Source organism: Parathielavia appendiculata (genome assembly GCF_033297405.1).
Source record: "Parathielavia appendiculata strain CBS 731.68 unplaced genomic scaffold N657scaffold_7, whole genome shotgun sequence".
Classification (NCBI taxonomy): Eukaryota; Fungi; Ascomycota; class Sordariomycetes; order Sordariales; family Chaetomiaceae; genus Parathielavia; species Parathielavia appendiculata.
The window spans coordinates 290,913-311,656 of NW_026944226.1; the positions used below are offsets into that span (position 1 = coordinate 290,913).

The window sequence follows — 20,744 nt, forward strand, 5'->3', positions numbered from 1 at the left end:
TTCAAGTTGTCAGGCAGAAGAGCAGAACTTGTGGTTCAACTTCCGGCCCACTTTTACGTCGCTGGCTCCAATGGGATGGCTCTTTGCGACTGCCGTACCCCACATTGTCCCATGGACCCGACGTCCTTCCCACAACTTCTCGTTGCATTCAGTTCAATACAGACTAAACGACCTCTAAAGTGACAGCCCAAGGCAGAACGTCCAGTCCAAGGGCCACTCCCGCCTGCTAATGCAAGCAAACCGTCGGCCTGCCTTTCAAAATGCTTTATTACCCGGTGCCTCAACTTACCTGCCAAAGCAGGCAGGGATTCCCAGGTGGAAGTGCTGGCTCCGCTGAACCTGGACATCTGGAGCCGTCTTGGAGGGCGGATCGGCCATGCAGCCTCTCAACGTTACCAGATCATCGTCTCGACTGCCGGCTTCGTCCATGTTTTGGAAATGAATAATTGGGAGAGCTCGGCACCAGCAGAGACACGCACCCGACCCGAGCTCTCCCCCCTCGGCCAGTGGGTCCAGCAACTTGGTTTCACTTGCTTGGAGGAGCTGCTGGATCTCAAGTTCAGCCGGTCTCCGGTTGGCCATCAGGCATTGCCTGGGCGCTGGATGCATGTGTCCGTCATGCCCTCACATCTCAGCATTACGGATGCACAGACTTGCTTTGTCGTTACAAAGCCCAAGTCTCTTGTGAATTCGAGCACCTACGGTTTGGGCTTTGCACCGTCGTGGCAATAGGTATAGGCACCATGCAGCTGACTTCTGATATGGCTGGGAAGTTCTCCCGCTCTGCTGTCGCCCTCTGAGCAGTTGGGGGCGGGTCGGCGGGGGTCACATCGGACAGGAGTTGCAGCAGCCGACCAACCACCCGGTCCTGGCACGCCCACGCACAAGAGTGCGGTAGGTACTCCGTACGGACGGGAAGTGCCACCTGTATGCCGTATGAACAATACCATTGTCCCAAAGACGGCAAAGAGGAGACTACATCGGACGCTGACAGGTCCCAATCCTGTCAATCACTGGCAGCCATTGTCGGCCCATGGCAGGCCATATCCTGCACCCCTGCCGGCATTGTCCTTCGATGGCTTCTAGGGTCGCTTCCAAAACACACCATCCCCGTTCCCACGCCCAATACATCGGCGGAAGTGATGCGCGCCAGGAAAACACGTTATGACAACGGCACTTTGTCTGGCACCGGCCCTGCCCTGACCCGTTGATCCGCCTGGTCGATTGTCACGGTCGGCCCCTGACATCCCTGCTAAGGCAATCTGCACAGTCGTCCTCCCCGTCCAGCCAGGGCAACCCGAACACCGAGTGATGCTTAAAAGGGTAGGCTAGCTCTTCCCCCCGGCGACAGCAGGCCGCCGATACGCTCTCCTCATATTGACCTTGTCTCTTTGAATCTCGCCCAATAACCCACCAGCCCGGCTTTGCCATATTGTCTGACACATCCGGACTGACTGCATCCCCATAGATGTTGCCGCCATCTGAGGTGGCGGCCCTGTTTCCCAGACCCGACCCCCGGGGACGTCTCGACGTACCCTAGACCCCGGCGCGCCCATCCATCGAGAGCGGGGCCCTGGACGCCTCGGAACACATGATAAACGGCGGCCGACCCGGCATTCCAACGGTGTGTAGCACGATCGGATTTCTGTTTCGCTGCTCCTCCAGGTCATTCCCTGTTTGCACCGAGGACCTCACGGCAGGTCTTAGCAGGACAGAGGTCTCAGTTCCTCCCAGAGCGGTGGCGGCAAGAGACGATCACCAACCTTCCAGACCCCACGTGTGACACGGCTTTCCGAAGGTGGCGGTCCCGTACTACGCAGCACCAGCGCGGACTCGACGTAGCTTCCCGCAGCTTTGCCTGAAACCAGTGCCGAACCCTCAATCGTGAAGAGGCGCTCTGCCACGAGCATCGGAACAATTGCCGTTGAGAGTCTGGACCAGGAACTGGCTGCCTTTCGCCGGGAACTGCGCCGTCTAGGCTAAGACTATCCCGCTATCCGTGCCACCCGGTAAGACATTCTAGCGCCCGGCCCAGAACCCGGCTGCCGGATCCGTGTCTGTGGCTGCCGGACGTGACCGCTCGTTCTGTAAGGCTGCCGGGCTCTGTGCTGATCCACTTGCCGGCCGGATTCCGAGCAACACAGACTGACGAGAATAGGCTAGGACCGTATCACGCCCTATTTTTCGTCTGTGGACCGCACCCCAAATGTCTGCAGCCGTCGACTTCGCTCTTCACAACCTTGGCCGCCATACTCATTTGGACGGCATGGCCCAACACCACAGCTACCACGAGCCATATACGCCTGCTCATGGGCACTATGCACCAGAGCATCGGCTTCAACATCCATCCCAGGCAAGACAGCTACCGCGGCTGCCGCCCATGGCGACCTTGATCCCACCCGCGGCGTCGAATCCTTCTCCGGTCCTCGCAAATGGACGAGACGCACCATATCATGTTGGAAGACCGACGGTTCATTATTCCGACTACGCCACTCCTTCGCCAGTGGGGCAAACACCTCCGCAGCTCCCGATCCCGAACAGCGACCCCAACCCGATGTCGAAGCGGCCGGTAGACATCCGGCGTTCCCCGACTCTCTCGTCCACAGCCAGCGACAGGTCATCTGAAGAGATGGCGCAGGAATCGCGTTTGAGGCAGATGAGCAGCTTGCACGACTACAGCCAAGGCTCCGTACCACGCCAGCTGATGCAATACCCGTCTCCGCGGTCGAGAGGAGGCTCTCTGCAGCATGACAGCGTTTTACCCACAGTTCAAGCAAAAGCTTCGCAAGCAGGCCCTTATTCATCCCCGTCAGCAGCGTTACCCAACGGCCGGCCTACCGCATCCCAACACCCCCGAAGCCCATCAAGCACACAGCTCTCACCATCGCCTCGCCCAGAACCCAAATCCATGAGCATCTCCAACCTTCTCAGCAGCAGCAGCAGCGCCACCACCACCATCACCACCACCGAGTCTGCAAGCAACAAAACCATAACAACCAACCCGATCCCACCGCCCTCCGCCACCCCGAACTCGACCTACCGCATCACCGTCCGCCAACAGCCCCTCGCGGCCCGCAGCTGCGGCTTCGGCGAGCGCGACCGCCGCGTCATCGACCCGCCGCCCATCGTGCAGCTCACCATCCACGACCCGTCCCTGTCGCCGCCCGCCGTGAGCCAACGGCTGCGCCACCAATTCAGCGTGGTGCACTGCTCCATCTGGGACGAGCGTGGCGAGAGCGACATGAGCAGCATGCCCGAGGATTTCCGGCAGCAGCGCCGGCTGATGGGGACGTTAGTCGCTAGTCCGTTTGTCGGGGTAGATGAGACCGGGGAGGAGGGTTGTTTTTTCTGTTTTCCGGACTTGAGTTGTCGGACGCCGGGGGTATTTAGGCTTAAGTTTGCACTCGTCGTGCTGGATCCGGCGCGGATGGTTGTTGGGGAAAGGTCGGCGATTGTGGCGACGGTTATGAGTGAGCGGTTTCAGGTGTTCAATGCTAAGGATTTTCCGGGGATGCAGGCTAGTACCACGCTGACGAAGAGGTTGAAGGAGCAGGGGTGTTTAATTAGTATTAAAAAGGGTAATGAGAAGAGGGAGGTTGGTGGTGGTGGTGATGGTGGTAAGGGGATAGGAGGGGAGGATGAGGAGGATGAGGAAGGAGAGGGGGAAATGGGGGAAGAGGGAGGCGGTGGTAAGAATGGGAATGGCGGAGAGGGGAAGCTGAGGACGAGGAAGCGGGTTAAGAGGTAGAGCTGGTTATCTTACCTTATTCCTACCGGTACATGGCGTGTTGGGATTTTCTTTTATTTAATTTTTATTTATTTAACGTTATTTTGCTTTTGAATCCCATTTATCCTTGCGGCTGGGTTCAACGAAATGGGTCGGTCATGGCGTTTTGGGCGACTCTGGATACTGGTGCAGGATTGGACAAATATACCTTCGAGGAATGGGTCGGCCGGTTATGGAGTTGTATAAGTTGGGCTATTTGTTGGCTTCTAATGTGAGCCTCTCTTCAGGCTGGCAGAATGTTTACGTTGTTGTGGCGAATATCATTGATCATTGATGGGGGTGGTGTTCCATTTGGCTTACCGCTCGTGATACAAATGGGAGTGTGTACAATAAGGCACATGGTGGGAGCTCAACTGGCTCGGGTTCGGGCCAGTCCATGATCGTTCATGAACCCCAATGGCCCCAGCCATTGCCCTGGACCCTCTGGACATTTCTGTAAATGGATCCACATTCTCCATGATTCGAGTGGTGGAACAGGCGCATTGGGAGGTTTGAGTTTCTCACTTTCACCTGGTGGGAAGTTGACCCTGCTGGTCTCAAGAAAGCTGCATTTGGGGGTGTAGTTCCCTTGCACCTTGATGGCATTGGGTCTCTTCTGGTGTGCATGGATTCTAACTCCTTGCTACCCATGTTGAGGTTCAGAGACCGCGGTCTGCGTTCCTTTGTTCCTCTGGAGAGAGTCTCTCCTGGCCTGTCTACCCCTTCCATCCCAACTGTCGTGATTCCTACACGTGTACACCATGAGAAGCCCACTCCCCACCCTCGCTGGGGTTTATCTTCCTGCCGGTTTGTTATCTCTTCCAGCCAGAGTCGAGGTGATTCGCGCAGTGGTTTAAACCGCAATATGTGGGAGCCCCCGGGACACCACTATGGATCATGCAAAATGAAGTCGCACCCTGGTTCGACTCTGGCCAAGTCTATTTTTGCTGTTTTTTCCTTCTTCAAACCCTATTTGACTTTGGCCACCACCATTTCAAATCGAAAACAGGGGTTACGTGGGTTATTGTACTAATAAGCAATGACCGAAAACGAAGCATTGCGTGGCATATGGCTGGCCACTAACACCAGTGATGGAGATGCGGTATGCGAAAGCCAAGTACATCCCCACAACGACATCTGCCGCGTAGGAAGAGATTCCCAAGAAGAAAGAAGGGAGGCGAGATCGGCATCCAGAGGGTATCATCCATTTCTCACCGCCCAACAAGAAGATAGTAGTACCGAATAGTCTCATCCTGGGTTAGGCGCGATTCCCACAACCTACTCCCTAAGCCACCCCCTTTCCCTCCTAAACTCCGTCATCTTCTCCTCCACCTGCGCAACCACCCCCTCCCGCTGGCTTGAGTCCGGATCAACCTGGGCCCACTCAGTTGCCATCATGATGGCACGAACCCTGTCAACCGAGGGAAGACTCGCGTCGAAGGCCTTGTCCGCCAAGCCAAGAGCCAGGAGCCGGCAGGCCTCAAAGTTGCCGGCCTGGGCGGCTTTTAGGAGGTACGTCTCCCGCTCGGGCGTGTCTCGGGGCAGCAGCTTCGCCAGCTCGACGTAGCCGTCGGCGAGGTCTAGCTCGAGCGCGACGACCGTGAACGAGGCCAGCGCCTTGTCCGCCTGGCCTTGTTCGAGAAGGATGCGGCCGCGGTTCAGGTGGCAGGATCCTTCGAAGGTCCATCTCGGTTGGCGGGACGATGAGTTGGTGGGATTGCTGGGGTCCCGGGCGGGCACGGCAGTGCTGGGTGAAATTCTGTGCGCTGCTTTGATGGCCCAGTTGAAGTAGTTTAGTGCCTCGAGAGCGGACCCGCCGTCTTTTAGCAGTAAGCATCCCTGGAGTGTAAAGGCGTCGGGGTTATTCTCGGTCCGGAGCAACCGCTTGAAACGAGACTCGACGTCACGTAGCAATTGTCGGAATCTAAGAAAGGATTCTGGGGGTTGGTCTAAAAGGCTGCTCATGAGAGTCAGCGTCGAGGGCGTGTACCCCAGGCTTGAGGCGGTACTAAGCATGTGTAGCCCCATGGCCTCAAGAGGCACCGCGGCGTTGCGGACTCGCGACAGGAACAGCGGCAGGGCGGTGTAGTGGAGGGTGTAGGGGTCAATGTTATGGTCTGCAGGGTCAGCTCTTCTTCTGTGTTGGAGAGACGGACCGGTAGGGTGTTTTGTCATACCCCTTTCTAGCGCGCCTTTCCAAGTTGAGCTGCTGTCGGTGGCGGCGACGCGGTACACAGTTGCTGTTTTGAAGGCGTCCTCGGGAGTCAAGTCGCCGAGTCCCTTACGGGACTTGAATTCCCTCCAGATGTCTATTTGCGGAATCTCTGAATTCTTGAAAAGCGTAGTGAGGTCGGCCTGTGAAACGGGCCGGGCCCGGGATCGTCGCGACAGAGAAGGGGCACGCATGGGGGCACGGGTCGCATATTGGCGGTGTTGTCGGGACTGTTTGTGTGTTGCAAGGTCAGGAATCCGGGATGGTGACGCTTGGTATTGAAGGACTGCCTGACCAGCTCGTCGTGCTGGGGCTGCGGCTCGTGAAGAGAACATGGCCGGTCATGGAACAGCGAGGACCGACTCGGTGATTGTGTGGTTCTAAGTGAGTTTGACCATACAATCTATGAAAATCGTAGACCATATCACTGATGAGATCGGTGTTCCGTTGAAAGCGCTTGGGAATCCCCACTGATCGTGTTATATAAGAGTAGTGATGTACATACTTCACGGAAAACCAAAGTTAAGGTAACAAAGTCAAGGTAAACAAAAATGAACGGCTGTATGGCGAGGACACTGTGTGGATCCGAGCAGTTTGAGAGTTCCCTGTGCAGGGGCTTGACTTGGCTGACCGTCAGTGGCCTCAGCTCACTGTCAGTCCATCTCTCGGCGGGATCCACTTTGGGAGCTTCGCGACCAATCACATACATGCCTTCTGGTTCATCGAAAAAAGTTCAAAGGACTTGGATGTGTTAGCAGCAGCTCATCGGTTTCTTCATTCATGTCCCTCTCTGCGTTTTCATAAAACGAAATTTACGCTACATTGCGATCCTCCACCGGACGCTGGCAACGCCCAGGGAGAAAGATCTAACTCAGCAGTTTATGCAAGGACATCACCAATTCCGTGTAATTTGCGGCACCATGGCACTCCTAAGATCGCCCCGGTCGCAACCGGAGCAGACTGAAGAGGCACCCGCTGTCATAGAGATCCTGTCATCAGATTCTGAGCCAGAAGTGCCAGAGGAGGAGCCAGAGGCCGAAGACAACGTGTCAGAACCAGGCCCAGACAACGAAGACGACTATGAGCAGCCACTCTCCAGGGCCGCCAGCATCAAGTACAAGATCGAGGAAACACAAGAAGAAGAGCCGCCACAGGATGAGCATCGCACACCGTCGGGTGCGAAGCTGGCCATGCGGGCCAGAGACACCGAGTCTGCCAAGCATAGACATGTCAGCATCGAGATTCCCCTCCCGACGTCATCAGAGCTGCGTCGTAGGAAGGCCGAGTCCGAGACGTCAGGAAGCCAGGAGGGCAACGGGGAGGATGTTTTGAAAACGTCCAGTGAGAGGAGGCGCATCACGTTCGATGACAGCGACCACGACGAGTTTGTCACGCCCAAAGAAGGCCCCTCAAGGGATTCGCTGGATACCAGTGTTGCTAGGCCGGACGGGGAAGCTGCTGGGCAAGATGGCGGGGAGGAAGAGGAGGAAGCGGAGGAAGCGGAAGAGAGCGACGACGATGCGCCACCGGAGGCTGTCTCCACCCGAACTGCTGAAGCAGAGGCGCTGAAGGCCACTGAGGCTGAAAGGAGAGCGGCGCAGCAGTGAGTTCGCTTGATTTCTTACGACACGCTGGGTCATTTACTGATTTACTCGAGACAATCCGAGCTGTTGAAACGGAAGAACCAAGAGCGGACTGCTCTCCTCCAGAAGCAGGCCGCCGAGAGAAAGCGGGCCCGGGAATCGACACAGCTGGATGAAGAGGACGAGGCAACCTCGAGTCCTGCGGAGCTTGCCTCAGAAACCGAGAAGGGGAAGAGAGAAGTGCCAAAATTCCTTCCTCTCGAACTGCTCGAGTCAGACGACGAGGACGACATCGTCCAGCAACCAAGCTCCTCTACCGATGGGAAGCACAAGCGGCGGAAGCTGGGCGGCCCGGAACAGGCGCTCCTCCGCGAGCCCAGGCTTCCCAAGGACAAACGGCTGGGGTCGACGGCGTATCGGGTGGTGAAGGGCACCGGCGACCCGCGGTTGGCCCCTAGGGTGAAGAAGCAGGCGATTAGTCTGAGGGAGACGCTCCTGCGGAGAGATCGTGTAGCCAAGCCAAGAGGGGAATTTTTCGTGAAGAACCGCTAGGCCACAGTTTCACAGCTAGACTCTCGGGGTTATTTGGGGGAAATAGGCCGGAAATTCATGGGCCGGACCGGACACATCTGGCCCTTGTGAGGCCTGGGCAGTCGAGATGAGAGCATAAAAGCTCCGAATCGGGACACTAGAGTGTGGTAAGAAGCTGGACAAACGTGTTGATGCGCATGCCATTCTGGCGTACTGGATGTTTAACACTGAAGGAACGCATTTCCTTGGGACATGTCAAGCTAGACCATTGGGACAGGAATAGGGAAAAGGGGCCTCTGTAACAAACCTGGTATTTGCTCGTTCAATCAACAATGGTACAATACCTGGAGACGACAAGTTTCTCATGCGAATAGAAACAGTGGGTTTGAGGTGTGCTTTGGCAGTTACATGGTCCTCAGCTGCATCACTTTTTAGTCCCGCAACAACCCCACCCTAAGACGAGCAGAGCTTCAGCTCTGTCTTCCAAAAACACCACTCCGCCTAACAATCCTCACGCTGCAGCTTATAGCCTTCGTTTCCTAGACAGAATTCCTGTGATACCATTAACAACTGCCCACCATGGCTCGCAAGTTCTTTGTCGGCGGCAACTTCAAGATGTACGTGGGCAGCAGCATTACCCCGCCATGACGCTGCAAAACCCCGCGCTACCTTTGGAGCTCCGGAGAGCTGATCGGACCACCGCAACATGCAGGAACGGGACCAAAGAGTCCATCAAGAGCATCGTCAAGGGACTGAACGAGGCTCAATTGGACTCCAACGTTGGTGAGTCAGCACCTTGCCCTCTGCTAGACAAGTCCGGACACGGAAGGAATCACCCAAGCTAAGCCAGGGTTCTCTTTCTTCTCTACAGAGGTCGTGATCGCTCCCCCGGCCCTCTACCTCCAGCTCGCGCGGGACGAGCTCACCAAGGCCGGCGTCGAGGTGGCGGCCCAGAACGTCTACGACAAGCCCAACGGCGCCTACACCGGCGAGATCAGCGTGTCACAGCTCAAGGACCTCGACGTGCACTGGACCATCCTGGGCCACTCGGAGCGCCGGACGCTGCTCAAGGAGACGGACGAGGTGGTGGCGTCCAAGACCAAGTTTGCCGTCGACGGCGGCGTCAGCGTCATCTGGTGCTGCGGCGAGTCGCTCGAGGAGCGCGAGGCCGGCAAGACGGTCGAGGTTGTCGAGCGCCAGCTGGCGGCCGTCGCCGCCAAGGTTTCGGCCGGCGACTGGAGCAAGATTGTCATCGCCTACGAGCCGATCTGGGCCATCGGCACCGGCAAGGTCGCCACCGTCCAGCAGGCCCAGGAGGTGCACGAGGCCATCCGCAAGTGGCTCCGGGCCAACGTCGGCGAGGCCGTCGCCGACGAAACGCGCATCCTCTACGGCGGCAGCGTCAACGGCAAGAACTGCAAGGACCTCGCCAAAGAGAAGGACATTGACGGCTTCCTGGTCGGCGGTGCCTCGCTGAAGCCCGAGTGTGAGTGCTGGCCTATGGATTTGGTTTGTTTGAGGGAAAGCTAACGTCAAACCAGTCGTCGATATCATCAACTCCAACCTCTGAGGAATGGAAGTGGGCAAGGCTCGCCCTGGATTGCTCAGGAATTACGAAAAAGCATAAGCATGCTGGGCGAAGATATAGAGACGAACGACAATTCTCCAATACACCTAAATCCAGTATCCAGGCATCCATCCAAGCCATGCACAGTTACAGCAACACCAGCCAAGACAGTAAGTAGTGTGTGATGACCATTCGTGTTGTTACAACTGCGCCATATACACAGACACGTTCCCCGCACTATCCAGCCTACCCTCATACCCGCATGCCGTTGCCGTGGTACGGAGACCAGATGCCTCTGACGGACTCGTTGACACTCTGCACGGGCTTGGTTACCCGCCTGAGCTTCTCGCCGCTGGCGTCGCGGAGCAGCTCGGCTTTCTTGAGGATATCGTAGGGCTCCATGTTGCGCACGCAGACGGCCTTTTCGCGGCCGTTGATGTAGTGGGCGATGATGACGGGATGCTTGGACGGCCGGGGCGAGACGGTGAACTCGACTTGGGGGTGGGCGGCGGCGAACTTGGGGAGGAGGGACTTGATGAAGCCGCTGTAGAGACGGTGAGCAATAGTCAGGTAGGAAGGAGGAAGAGCGGAGAGACGTACTTCATGCCCCGGGAGCTACCGGCCCAGTCGCAGTAGTGAAAGTCCATCTTCTTACATTGCAAGACGAAGGCGCCGACGCCGTTCTGGGACGCATTGTTAGTTTTATGATCGTACTTAAATGCATTGATCGATTAGTCTTACCCGGCCGACGGAAACCGCTTGTAATGCCTTTATCGTCATCGTCGTCGCCGTCGTCCGGAGAGCATGATCTGGGGTAGCGAGTTGAGTTCCAGCGGCAGAAAATGGCCAGGGTCCAACTCAGGACGGCAGAAAATAAGTGGGGTGGGCCTCAAATTATTGGCTCACAAGCGATTGAGCGGTGCACGGTCCCACACCAGGCACGACAGGCGCGTGACAGAAGGGCCAGACAAGCTGCATTCATGTCGCGCGAACTTGAATTTTTGGCGACTGCGTCAATCCGGGTTCTAGCATTATTGGCCCTCGCCCATCGCCGGCAATCAATAGGGCTGGCCACGTCTCTGGCGCTGCTCCATTCTGGATATTGATGAGAATTGAGCGATACCTGGGATTCGAGGCATAAGGCAACCTCATCCACTGAATCGGCAACTTTCGAACCGGGACCAAAGCACAGCGCCCACACACATCAACACCCACCATGACCGACCGGCTCCCGCCCAACCTCCTCGCGCTCTTCGCGCCCCGCCCGCCGCTGCGCTGGGTCCCCCCAATCGACCACCCGCCCGAGCAGCGCAAGACGGCCGCCGTGTCGGGCGTCGCCCAGTTCCTGCCGGCCCTGGCCGAGTACGAGCGCGAGTACGAGTACCACCCGACCGAGAGCTGGCTCGAGGCGCGCGACCGCAAGAAGCGCGAGCAGCAGGCCCAGGTGGAAAAGCTCTTGACTGAGGCGCCTAAACTCTGTGCGTTTTCCCTTGTGTTATTTTGACTTTGGATCATTTTCGTGGCGGTGAATACTGACTGAGAGTTGAAATAGACAACCCACATGAAGATCCCAACATTCGCGGCGATGCGTTCAAGACGCTTATTGTGGCGCGACTGGATTACAGCGCTGATGAGAAGGATCTTGAGCGCGAGTTTGGGCGGTTCGGTCCCATTGAGCGCGTATGTCCTACCGCCCATCCTCCAAGCGTGACGATGGTTCTTTTTGGTGCTGACTCCCACAGATCCGCATCATCCGCGATACCCATGCCCACGAGAAGGGAAATAAGAAACGGAAACCCCACCGCGGGTACGGCTTCGTCGTATTTGAGCGCGAAAAAGACATGAGAGGTAATGCCTGCCACCTTGATCTTGACACTGCCATCCCGCCGCTTGCCGGAACCCAAGCCCCCAGGACATCCATGGCCCTCAAGCTTGCCAGTCCTTTCTCCTCTCCTTCATCCCTCCTCGCTCCCCCCCTCTACCGCCAAGGTAATGCAATGTTTTCATGGTAAGGCGTTACTGACAAATGCGCATCTGGCGCTGCGCAACTAGCTGCTTTGGATGGCTGTGATGGCATCCGCATTAAAGACCGCCGCATCAAGGTTGACGTCGAGCGGGGCAGGACGGTGAAGGGCTGGAAGCCGCGACGCTTAGGAGGCGGTCTCGGCGGCCGCGGGTACACCAAGGCGGCCATGGTCAGGCCCATGGGTCCCGGCGGGTTTGGTGGTGGGTTCCGGGGCGGCTTTGGCGGCGGCTTCAGGGGCGGACGCGATCGCGGATTCCGTGGCGGCGGCTTTGGCGACCGCGGCGGATTTCGCTCTGGCCCTGGGGGTCCCGGAGGAGGTGGCGGAGGGTTTGGAAGTCGTGACCGTGGCTTTGGCGGTCCCAACGGGCCCCCTAACGCGCCTAGCGGACCGGGAGGTGGCTACGGCGGTCGTGACGGCCGACGTGATGGACCCGGAGGCGGTGGGTATGGCCGTGACGGCTCCTCGCGCTCATATGATGACAGGTCTGGTGGTGGAGGCTACCGCGACCGCAATCCCCGACAGTCTGGCAGCAACATGGAGCCCATCCGGCCTCGCGGTGAGAATGGTGGGTACCACGGCGGCGACAGCCGCGGCAGCGCCAGGGACTACGACCGGCCCCGAGACCATGACGACTCCCGGAAGCGCGGCTACGAAGGCGGTGGTTACGAAGACCCTAGGAAGTTGCGACGCTACTAGCAAGACCTGGCCTCATGTCTTGTGGTGGGTATCACTTTCTTCAGCTGTCATCGTTCTTCCTCGTCTCTCCCTGATTCCCGTCACTCGACTCGACAATGAGGGTAAGCCGTCTGTCGGCGGGGCCATTTGCCCGGAAGCAATCGAACATATCATCCAGCAGCCAGCGGGGACCCTTCAGCACGCGCAGCGGAAGCGCCAAGGTAAACCGCCGTCATACCTCTCCGATCAAAGTTATCCCTACCAGTTCCAATGTTGCGGGGACAAGGCAACTGGGAACGGCCCGTCTATTTGCTTATCCATCGTCCAAGGAGCCAGAAAGAGTTCTCGACCATTGGAATTAGCTCTCCGTGGCGTTCACGATGCCACAGCTCTGCAGCAAAAACCTTGCTGGAAGGTAACCACACTTCGTCTTGTATTTACTTTACTTTCAGCTTGTAAAAAAGGAACGGGCAAAAGAAGCGGTCATAGGTAATAGCTGTTATGAAATGAGAATTGAGGGACAAGGTAAAGTCAGAGGTAAGGGACTCGTTACTGTTTCCTACTTACTACTGGCTTGGGATTCGGTAGGCTGCCTGAAATCAATCAGTTAGAGCAATTGTTTCTTGCCCATCGGCTTGTAAGTTTAAGCTATCAAGTATTATTAGGAGCTTGGTATAGCGACCAGCATCCGGCTTAAAGCGATCGCCGTTAAGGTACCCAACAGTCACGCCAGCGGTAGACTCGCAAGTGGGTGACTGATGGACTGGTCTATTTTCCGTCCTTCTTTTTTTGCCCTGTCCGCCCAGACGCCAGTACCCGAAACCCAGCCCAGCAATAGCTATGGTATCATGCAAATGTACCCTATATGCACAGCGAAAACAACCAAATCACAACGAGGCACATGGTTGATCCCACCCTTTTTCACTCGTCATCATCCCCTTCCTCCTCCCCATCCTCCTCCATCCACTCCCCAGCCCCATCCCCGCCCTTCCCCCGCCTCTCCAGCATCCGCTCCCGGCCCGCCTCCAGCTCCGTCACCTCCCCGGTCGCCGCGCTCCAATACGCCAGCAACCCGACCCGGAACTCGCTCATGCACACGCTAAACAGCTTGAGCAGCCTCGTCTGCCGCGAGTCGAGCACCTCGCCTTCCTTGCAGATGGTGTACCCTTGCGCGCTGCCCGCCCCGCTCTCGTCGCCGCCCAGGCACACTCTCCCCTTGACCATGCGCGTCGGCATGCCCAGGCGCCGAAGCTCAGGCTCGAGCGTGTGGGAGACGGGGACGTCGTGCTCCGGGGGGACTTCGCCGCCTGTCGAGTAGACGACGCCGGGGGGGACGGTAATGGTGCGCGTGGCCACAGTGCCGGCCCGCGCAAAGTCGATGTGCGTGAGGGAGGAGAAGTAGGTGGTTATGGCTTCGGGGGAGCGGTTGGTGAAGAGCAGGCCGACGGAGCCTGAGAGGTAAGGTGTCAGGCGGTGCAGGCCGTCGGCTTGGGCGTCTTCCGGGGTGGTGCCCAGGGCGCGGGCGGTGAGTTTTGTTTTGCCGAAGAAGATGCTTTTTAGGTTGGGTTGGGTTGTTAGTCTCTTTTTCTTTTAGATGGGAGAGAAGGAAGAAGGGAGGGAAGGGGGGAGGGGTTAGTGGGGGGCAGTACCGGCAGTCGGACAGCTCGTGGCGCACGTCCTTGAGGTAGTTGTTGCGCATGTTGTCGACGCTGAAGACGAAGCAGTGCTGGTATTGGGGGATGCACTCGCGAATGTTGGAGAAGAGCTTGTCCTTTTGCTCGCGCGTCTTCTTGGTCACCTGGGTGAGGTGGAAGACCTTGGCTCGTTTTGATTTGGGCATGGCGGCGGCTCTGAGTTGGGTTGACTCTTTTGTGTGGTCGGTCAATTGCCTCGACGAAAGGCCCGAAAAAGATTGGATTCTCAGTGGGGGATAGTTTGGTGTGAGAGAAATTGTCCCAATGTAGGATTGTCGTTATTGAAACGTCTGCCAGTTCAGTGATTCAACCGCTAACTGGGAATTTTTCTGCCACGGAAGTTTTGGGCGGTGTCGGTTGGTCTCGCTTTGCCAATCCGGCCCCGCTCTGATAGGTTGATACGTTATGGTTTTTCCGTCCGAACAACACCGGGCTTTGAGCTTGGCTTGACGGAAGCAAGGGGACAAAAGACACTTGCATGGGCAATGGGCACTACTGTACTTTCATCCACCTGTGAACAGAACGAAACCGAGCTGGCGGTATTCGTTATAATATATACGTTAGTCCAGTCCTCGCTCATTTGTTAGCGTGGAACTTAATGTAACGTTATCTAGTTATACAGCGCTTTATTATTCTTTCAGCCTTACTTCCTCTGTATCCTTCCCTTTCATCCTATTTTCCGACTCTTCTCTTGTTACTTACGCAAATCCTCCATGCATTTTCCCCTTCTCCTTGTATCTCTGGATCTCTTACTTATATCCAATTTATGTCTTTATCCATCGCCTACGATGTGCCACGCTAACAGACACACCAGGGCTAGATTGTACGTGAGGATATCACTGCAGATGGTTGCTCCGATTTGCTGGGACTACTGCACTGCTGCAGCTTAGAGTCCCTGCACGGACTCGTGGAGGCCTCAGTCGAGGACCTTGTGTTCGCGGTAGGTTGAATGCTGTTGTCCGCTTCGAGTATCAGCGTGAAACAGCTTCAACAGATCTGGTTGGGGCCGGACGGACCGAATCCTGATATCCCGTGGTCAGGAGAGTCCGATCAAAATAGACGACGTGTCTGCTGGGATGCGCTGCGTCTCGTATGGTAACTATCCGTCTGGTGGTTAGTGGTGAGCTCTGTCTCGGCCGGTAGCACTGTTGGCGTCATATTAAATCCGGTTATGTCCGCTTAAACGGAGAGTCTTCGCGCCTTGGGCATCGTGTGCATAAGGTACTCCGTACAGCAAGACGGGACCCGATAAGCCAGGTAGCCAACACAACGTTAGCGTCCCACGGTGTTGGAATTGCCACAATATATCCTGGCCTCCGTAAGGTTATACGCATAAGCCGCGCCGTGTCCCAGAAATCTAGCTCGATCGTCGCCATGGCTTTGCCAAGTGCCAAGTCGCGGGAGTGTATCGATACGCGATGCTTGTTCAAAGATCCTGCAATGCCTTGTCGCAACGGCTTGCACTCCACCCCAAGGTCAGATGGAAAGTCCTCCGGGCATTGTTAAGCCCCGGTTCCCCGACCCATCAGGGCGGCTTGGCCCACACATTTACCAATTCTAGGCGAATGGTTGGTTGCACAACCCTTCTATTGGGGGATCCTTCTGGCATGCCGATGCGTCACACAGTCGTCACCTCGGAGACAATGGAAGTGAATACCACATCGGAAAGTTCCTGACTGTCCTTTCTCTCATTATCGCTCTCGGCAGGCTGAATTACGACTCTTCTGGAATGGAAAGGAGCTGTTTGGCAGTTCACTCACTTTCCCAGGCTCGCGAGGCAGGTCTTTAGGTGCAATGAAAATGAAATAGTGCAAATGCCCCCAATGAACTCCCCAATCGGGTAATCGGCGACGGCACCTTGTAATTTGCGAGGTGGGGACCAGGACCTCACAGCGCGTCCGCAAACGAAGAATACGGAGTACGCATTCGCAAGTCGCAACCGCTTCTCCCATCCCTCCTTTTTTGTTGGCTCAGAGCTCGGGCCGGTCGGCAAGTGCGAACTCCGGTGCGCAGGATGCAGGAAGAAGTACACGTACAGCTAAAATGGACCCCAATCCCTCGCTAGGATTGCGGGATGAATTGACGACCGATCTTTCGAGAACAGCAGAATCCGTAAGGGGGCCGGTCAACTTGAAATACCTATCTGGGGGCCGCATGCAAGTTCGGTCCATACAAAACACCGATGTTTCTTCCTTCGCTTCTCCCATAGATATAGCCTTGCAATCGTCGTCTGACGTTCCTTGTGGTTTCCTTTCTCTTTGGTTATCTCTTACAATAACTGATGCGACTCGTTGGGTGAAGTCGAGCAACAGTTGCTCGGTTCAAGGCCTGCATCGACCCCCAAAGTGCTTCTGGTTGGTAGTTATTGCGCACGCAGCTTTCCTGCGTCGGGCGGCTCTCAACCGATTCCCCGCCCGCGCGTCTCTTTGCCATGGCGGCCAACTCGAACGACTTGGAGAAGACGGCGGCAGCCATGCCGGACGCCGTCCCGTCTGGGCGCGACTCCAGCCACGGCGATTCGACCGACAACAGCACCGAGAAGCAGCGTCCTATCGACCTCGCCAAGGCCGACAGCAAGGTAGTCCAAGCCAAAGATGAAGAGGCCGACGCTGACCCGTATGCCCATCTCCCCGAGCGGGAGGCCAAGATCCTCAAGGACCAGGTCTACACGCCCGATGTCAAAGTGGGCATGGCCACGCTCTATCGCTACTCCTCGCGCAACGACGTGATCATCATCGCCATCTCGGCCATCTGCGCAATTGCCTCGGGCGCTGCCCTGCCCCTGATGACCGTCATCTTCGGCAACCTCCAGGGGACCTTCCAGACGTATTTCACGCCCGGCACCTCCATGACATACGACGACTTCGTCGACGAGATGAGCAGGCTGGTGCTCTACTTTGTCTACCTGGCGATTGGCGAGTTCGTTACGGCTTACATTTCCACCGTGGGATTCATCTACACGGGCGAGCACATCAGCGCCAAGATCCGCGAGCACTACCTCGAGAGCTGCATGAAGCAAAACATTGGCTTCTTCGACAAGCTCGGTGCCGGCGAGGTCACCACCCGCATCACGGCCGACACCAACTTGATACAGGACGGCATCTCGGAAAAGGTTGGCCTGACGCTCGCCGCCATTGCCACTTTCATTGCCGCCTTTGTCATTGGTTTTGTCAGCTACTGGAAGCTGACGCTCATCCTGCTGAGTACTGTCGTTGCCCTGCTGCTCTGCATGGGCACGAGCTCGAGATTCATCGTCAAGTACTCGAGGCAAAACATCGCTGCGTACGCCCAGGGTGGTTCCGTGGCCGAGGAGGTCATCAGCAGCGTCCGCAATGCCATCGCCTTTGGCACCCAGGACCGCCTCGCCAAGCAGTACGACAGCCACCTCGTCCGCGCCGAGTATTTTGGCTTCAGGCTCAAGAGCACCCTCGGCGTCATGATTGCCGGCATGATGTGCATCCTCTTTCTCAACTACGGCCTGGCCTTCTGGATGGGCTCGCGCTTCCTCGTCGATGGCGAGGTCTCGCTGAGCAGAGTGCTCACCGTCATGATGAGCGTCATGATCGGCGCCTTCAACCTCGGCAACGTCGCCCCGAACATCCAGGCCTTCACGACAGCACTCGGCGCGGCCGCCAAGATCTACAGCACCATCGACCGCAAGTCGCCTATCGATCCGTCCAGCGACGAGGGTGCCAAGCTGCCCGAGGTTGTCGGCACCATCCGTCTGGAGCACGTCAAACATATTTACCCCTCGCGCCCTGAAGTTGTTGTGATGGACGACGTCTCTCTTACGGTCCCTGCCGGCAAGACGACAGCCCTGGTTGGAGCCTCTGGAAGCGGAAAGTCCACCATCATCGGCCTTGTCGAAAGATTTTACTCGCCCATTGAGGGAACCGTGTACCTGGACGATGTGGACATATCGACCCTCAACCTCCGCTGGTTGCGGCAGCAGATCGCGCTGGTCTCTCAGGAGCCCACGCTCTTCGGCACAACTATTTACGAGAACATTCGCCATGGCTTGATCGGGACGAAGTGGGAACATGAAGGCCCGGAAAAACAACGGGAGTTGATTGAGGATGCTGCCAAGAAGGCTAACGCCCACGATTTCATCACCTCTCTCCCGGAAGGATACGAGACCAACGTCGGCGAGCGCGGTTTCCTACTTAGCGGTGGCCAGAAGCAGCGTATCGCCATTGCCCGTGCCGTGGTTTCGGACCCCAAAATCCTTCTCCTGGATGAAGCGACGAGTGCCCTGGACACCAAATCCGAAGGCGTCGTTCAAGCTGCTCTGGAAGCTGCTTCGGCGGGGCGCACCACCATCACCATCGCGCACCGGCTGTCCACCATCAAGGATGCCCACAACATTGTGGTCATGCAGCAGGGCCGGATTGTCGAACAGGGCACCCACGATGAGCTTCTCGAGAAGCGAGGCGCGTACTACAACCTCGTCACGGCCCAGGCCATCGCCGCAGTCAGCGAGCTGACAGCCGAAGAGCAAGAGGCCATCGACAAGGAGGAGACCGAGGCGCTTATCCGCAAGGCGTCGACCCACAACAAGGAGGGTGCTGTGCCAGAAGACCCAGATGACGACGTGCAGGCCAAGCTCAACCGAAGCCAGTCGCAGCAGAGTGCCAGCTCAATGGCTCTGGCCAGACGGACGGCGGCGCAGAAGAAGAAGTATGGGATCTGGACGCTTATCAAGACCATCGCCAAATTCAACAGGCAGGAGTGGCCTCTCATGATGGTCGGTCTGGTCTTCTCTGTCATCACCGGTGGTGGTAATCCGGTCCAGGCCGTCTTCTTCGCCAAGCTTATCAGCGCCCTGTGAGTGTCTCTGGTTTTGGCTTCCGTAGCCGTATATGCTGACTGAAGCTGTAGCTCTGTGCCGGTCAACGAACAGACGATTCCCCACATCCAGTCGGAAGCGTCCTTCTGGTGCCTCATGTACCTCATGCTGGGCCTCGTCATGTTCTTCTCGTATATCGCCTCGGGCGTCATCTTCGCCAAGGCCAGCGAGCGTCTGATCCACCGGGTCCGCGACATGTCGTTCCGGTCCATGCTCCGCCAGGATGTCGAGTTCTTCGACGTCGACGAGAATTCAGCCGGCGCCCTCACGTCGTTCCTCAGTACCGAGACGACGCACGTGGCCGGCCTCAGCGGCTCCACCCTTGGAACGATAATATCGGTCCTCACGACCCTGATTGCCGCGTGTGCTGTAGCACTCTCAATCGGTTGGAAGCTGGCGCTCGTGTGCATTGCCACCATGCCGATCGTCATAGGCTGCGGCTTCTTCCGCTTCTGGATGCTGGCACACTACCAGCGGCGCTCGAAGAAGGCGTATGCCGGCTCGGCTAGCTACGCATCTGAGGCCATCACGGCAATGCGGACTGTCGCCGCGCTGACGCGCGAAGAGGATGTCCTGAGCCAGTACAGGGCGTCCCTTGCGGCACAGCAGCGGGCCAGTCTCATCTCGGTGCTCAAGTCCAGTCTCTTGTACGCGGCTTCTCAATCCTTCATGTTCCTGGCCTTCGCCCTTGGTTTCTGGTACGGCGGCACCCTGATCGCCAAGTACGAGTACGACATGTTCAAGTTCTTCATCGTCTTTTCGTCGGTCATTTTTGGCGCCCAGTCCGCCGGCACGGTCTTCAGCTTCGCCCCCGACATGGGCAAGGCCGTGGAGGCGTCCCGCGAGCTCAAGACACTCTTTAGCCGCCAACCGTCGATCGACACGTGGTCTGCCGAGGGCGAAAAAGTCGAGTCGGTTGAAGGCAACATTGAGTTCCGCGACGTACACTTCCGCTACCCGACGCGGCCCGAACAGCCCGTCCTGCGCGGCCTGAACCTGACCATCTCGCCGGGCCAGTACGTCGCGCTCGTCGGCGCGTCGGGCTGCGGCAAGTCGACGACCATCGCCCTGCTCGAGCGCTTCTACGACCCGCTCGCGGGCGGCATCTTCATAGACGGCAAGGAGATCAGCAGCCTCAACATCAACCAGTACCGCAGCTTCCTCGCGCTCGTCTCGCAGGAGCCGACCCTCTACCAGGGCACCATCCGCGACAACATCCTCCTGGGCGCGCCGCACGAGGTGGCGGACGAGCAGATCAAGTTTGCCTGCCAGGAGGCCAACATCTACGACTTTATCCTCAGCCTGCCCGACGGCTTCAATACCGTCGTCGGCTCCAAGGGCGCGCTGCTGAGCGGCGGCCAGAAGCAGCGCATCGCCATCGCCCGCGCGCTCATCCGCGATCCCAAGATCCTGCTACTGGACGAGGCCACGAGCGCGCTCGACTCGGAGAGCGAGCACGTCGTGCAGGCCGCGCTGGACAAGGCGGCCAAGGGCCGCACGACGATCGCCGTCGCGCATCGGCTGAGTACCATCCAGAAGGCCGATGTCATCTATGTGTTTGACCAGGGCCGTGTCGTGGAGCAGGGCACGCATGCCGAGCTGATGAAGCGGAACGGGCGGTATGCGGAGCTGGTGAATTTGCAGAGCTTGGAGAAACACCGGTGATAAAAGAGGTAATAGGAAGGGAGGGATATTCGCATATATCTTAGATCTGTTATTTGGCGTTGAGGAATCTGTCGCAGGATAGACACGGGGCCCATTCTGCAAGGCTCTGGTGTAGGAATTTTGTTGTTAGTTTCGTTGTTGCCTCTCCATTCAAATGGCAGCTGGTTAACCTGGCATT

The 20,744-nt window shown here is 57.4% G+C and overlaps 9 protein-coding genes across 9 annotated transcripts; 5 read left to right on the top strand and 4 right to left on the bottom strand.

Moving 5' to 3' along the window:
* Positions 1–232: 232 nt before the first annotated feature.
* On the bottom strand, positions 233–769 carry N657DRAFT_446642 (uncharacterized protein). Its single transcript, XM_062787413.1, has one exon. The coding sequence runs from the start codon at positions 607–609 to the stop codon at positions 286–288; it is 324 nt and encodes a 107-aa protein (XP_062646847.1). The 5' UTR covers positions 610–769; the 3' UTR covers positions 233–285.
* Positions 770–1,903: 1,134 nt separating this feature from the next.
* N657DRAFT_446666 (uncharacterized protein) lies at positions 1,904–3,916 on the top strand. The gene is made up of 2 exons (XM_062787414.1): positions 1,904–2,087; positions 2,159–3,916. Exon 2 carries the CDS (start codon positions 2,207–2,209, stop codon positions 3,746–3,748), a length of 1,542 nt encoding a protein of 513 aa, XP_062646848.1. The 5' UTR covers positions 1,904–2,087; positions 2,159–2,206; the 3' UTR covers positions 3,749–3,916.
* Positions 3,917–5,044: 1,128 nt separating this feature from the next.
* On the bottom strand, positions 5,045–6,172 carry N657DRAFT_634288 (uncharacterized protein; the record flags this gene model as incomplete). Its single annotated transcript, XM_062791267.1, has 2 exons — positions 5,045–5,883; positions 5,944–6,172. The coding sequence occupies 2 exons, from the start codon at positions 6,170–6,172 to the stop codon at positions 5,045–5,047; spliced, it is 1,068 nt and encodes a 355-aa protein (XP_062646849.1).
* A 139-nt stretch (positions 6,173–6,311) lies between these two features.
* On the top strand, positions 6,312–8,113 carry N657DRAFT_656402 (uncharacterized protein; the record flags this gene model as incomplete). Its single annotated transcript, XM_062794696.1, has 3 exons — positions 6,312–6,344; positions 6,938–7,581; positions 7,636–8,113. 3 exons carry the CDS (start codon positions 6,312–6,314, stop codon positions 8,111–8,113), a joined length of 1,155 nt encoding a protein of 384 aa, XP_062646850.1.
* A 358-nt stretch (positions 8,114–8,471) lies between these two features.
* Positions 8,472–9,814, top strand: N657DRAFT_446746 (Triosephosphate isomerase). Its single transcript, XM_062787415.1, has 4 exons — positions 8,472–8,709; positions 8,805–8,875; positions 8,964–9,578; positions 9,634–9,814. Exons 1-4 carry the CDS (start codon positions 8,672–8,674, stop codon positions 9,660–9,662), a joined length of 753 nt encoding a protein of 250 aa, XP_062646851.1. The 5' UTR covers positions 8,472–8,671; the 3' UTR covers positions 9,663–9,814.
* On the bottom strand, positions 9,634–10,486 carry N657DRAFT_690750 (uncharacterized protein). Its single transcript, XM_062797066.1, has 3 exons — positions 10,401–10,486; positions 10,260–10,342; positions 9,634–10,203 (listed from the first exon to the last, which is right to left on the bottom strand). The coding sequence occupies exons 1-3, from the start codon at positions 10,437–10,439 to the stop codon at positions 9,912–9,914; spliced, it is 414 nt and encodes a 137-aa protein (XP_062646852.1). The 5' UTR covers positions 10,440–10,486; the 3' UTR covers positions 9,634–9,911.
* A 389-nt stretch (positions 10,487–10,875) lies between these two features.
* On the top strand, positions 10,876–12,382 carry N657DRAFT_681228 (uncharacterized protein; the record flags this gene model as incomplete). The annotated part of the gene is made up of 4 exons (XM_062796362.1): positions 10,876–11,137; positions 11,212–11,339; positions 11,402–11,648; positions 11,712–12,382. The coding sequence occupies 4 exons, from the start codon at positions 10,876–10,878 to the stop codon at positions 12,380–12,382; spliced, it is 1,308 nt and encodes a 435-aa protein (XP_062646853.1).
* A 900-nt stretch (positions 12,383–13,282) lies between these two features.
* Positions 13,283–14,560, bottom strand: N657DRAFT_597349 (uncharacterized protein; the record flags this gene model as incomplete). Its single annotated transcript, XM_062790023.1, has 2 exons — positions 14,011–14,560; positions 13,283–13,913 (listed from the first exon to the last, which is right to left on the bottom strand). The coding sequence occupies exons 1-2, from the start codon at positions 14,199–14,201 to the stop codon at positions 13,283–13,285; spliced, it is 822 nt and encodes a 273-aa protein (XP_062646854.1). The 5' UTR covers positions 14,202–14,560.
* A 1,926-nt stretch (positions 14,561–16,486) lies between these two features.
* N657DRAFT_681230 (P-loop containing nucleoside triphosphate hydrolase protein) lies at positions 16,487–20,566 on the top strand (the record flags this gene model as incomplete). The annotated part of the gene is made up of 2 exons (XM_062796363.1): positions 16,487–18,879; positions 18,934–20,566. 2 exons carry the CDS (start codon positions 16,487–16,489, stop codon positions 20,564–20,566), a joined length of 4,026 nt encoding a protein of 1,341 aa, XP_062646855.1.
* Between the last annotated feature and the right edge of the window lie 178 nt (positions 20,567–20,744).

Excerpts from the sequence above, each read along its gene's own strand:
- N657DRAFT_446642 (XM_062787413.1), bottom strand. The coding sequence starts at position 609 with ATGCATCCAGCGCCCAGGCAATGCCTGATGGCCAACCGGAGACCGGCT.
- N657DRAFT_446666 (XM_062787414.1), top strand. The coding sequence starts at position 2,207 with ATGTCTGCAGCCGTCGACTTCGCTCTTCACAACCTTGGCCGCCATACT.
- N657DRAFT_446746 (XM_062787415.1), top strand. The coding sequence starts at position 8,672 with ATGGCTCGCAAGTTCTTTGTCGGCGGCAACTTCAAGAT. Across the intron at positions 8,710-8,804 it reads GTCGGCGGCAACTTCAAGAT|GAACGGGACCAAAGAGTCCA; the intron begins GTACGTGGGCAG and ends CGCAACATGCAG. Across the intron at positions 9,579-9,633 it reads TGCCTCGCTGAAGCCCGAGT|TCGTCGATATCATCAACTCC; the intron begins GTGAGTGCTGGC and ends ACGTCAAACCAG.
- N657DRAFT_690750 (XM_062797066.1), bottom strand. The coding sequence starts at position 10,439 with ATGACGATAAAGGCATTACAAGCGGTTTCCGTCGGCCGG. Across the intron at positions 10,343-10,400 it reads AAGCGGTTTCCGTCGGCCGG|AACGGCGTCGGCGCCTTCGT; the intron begins GTAAGACTAATC and ends AATGCGTCCCAG. Across the intron at positions 10,204-10,259 it reads GGTAGCTCCCGGGGCATGAA|CGGCTTCATCAAGTCCCTCC; the intron begins GTACGTCTCTCC and ends CCGTCTCTACAG.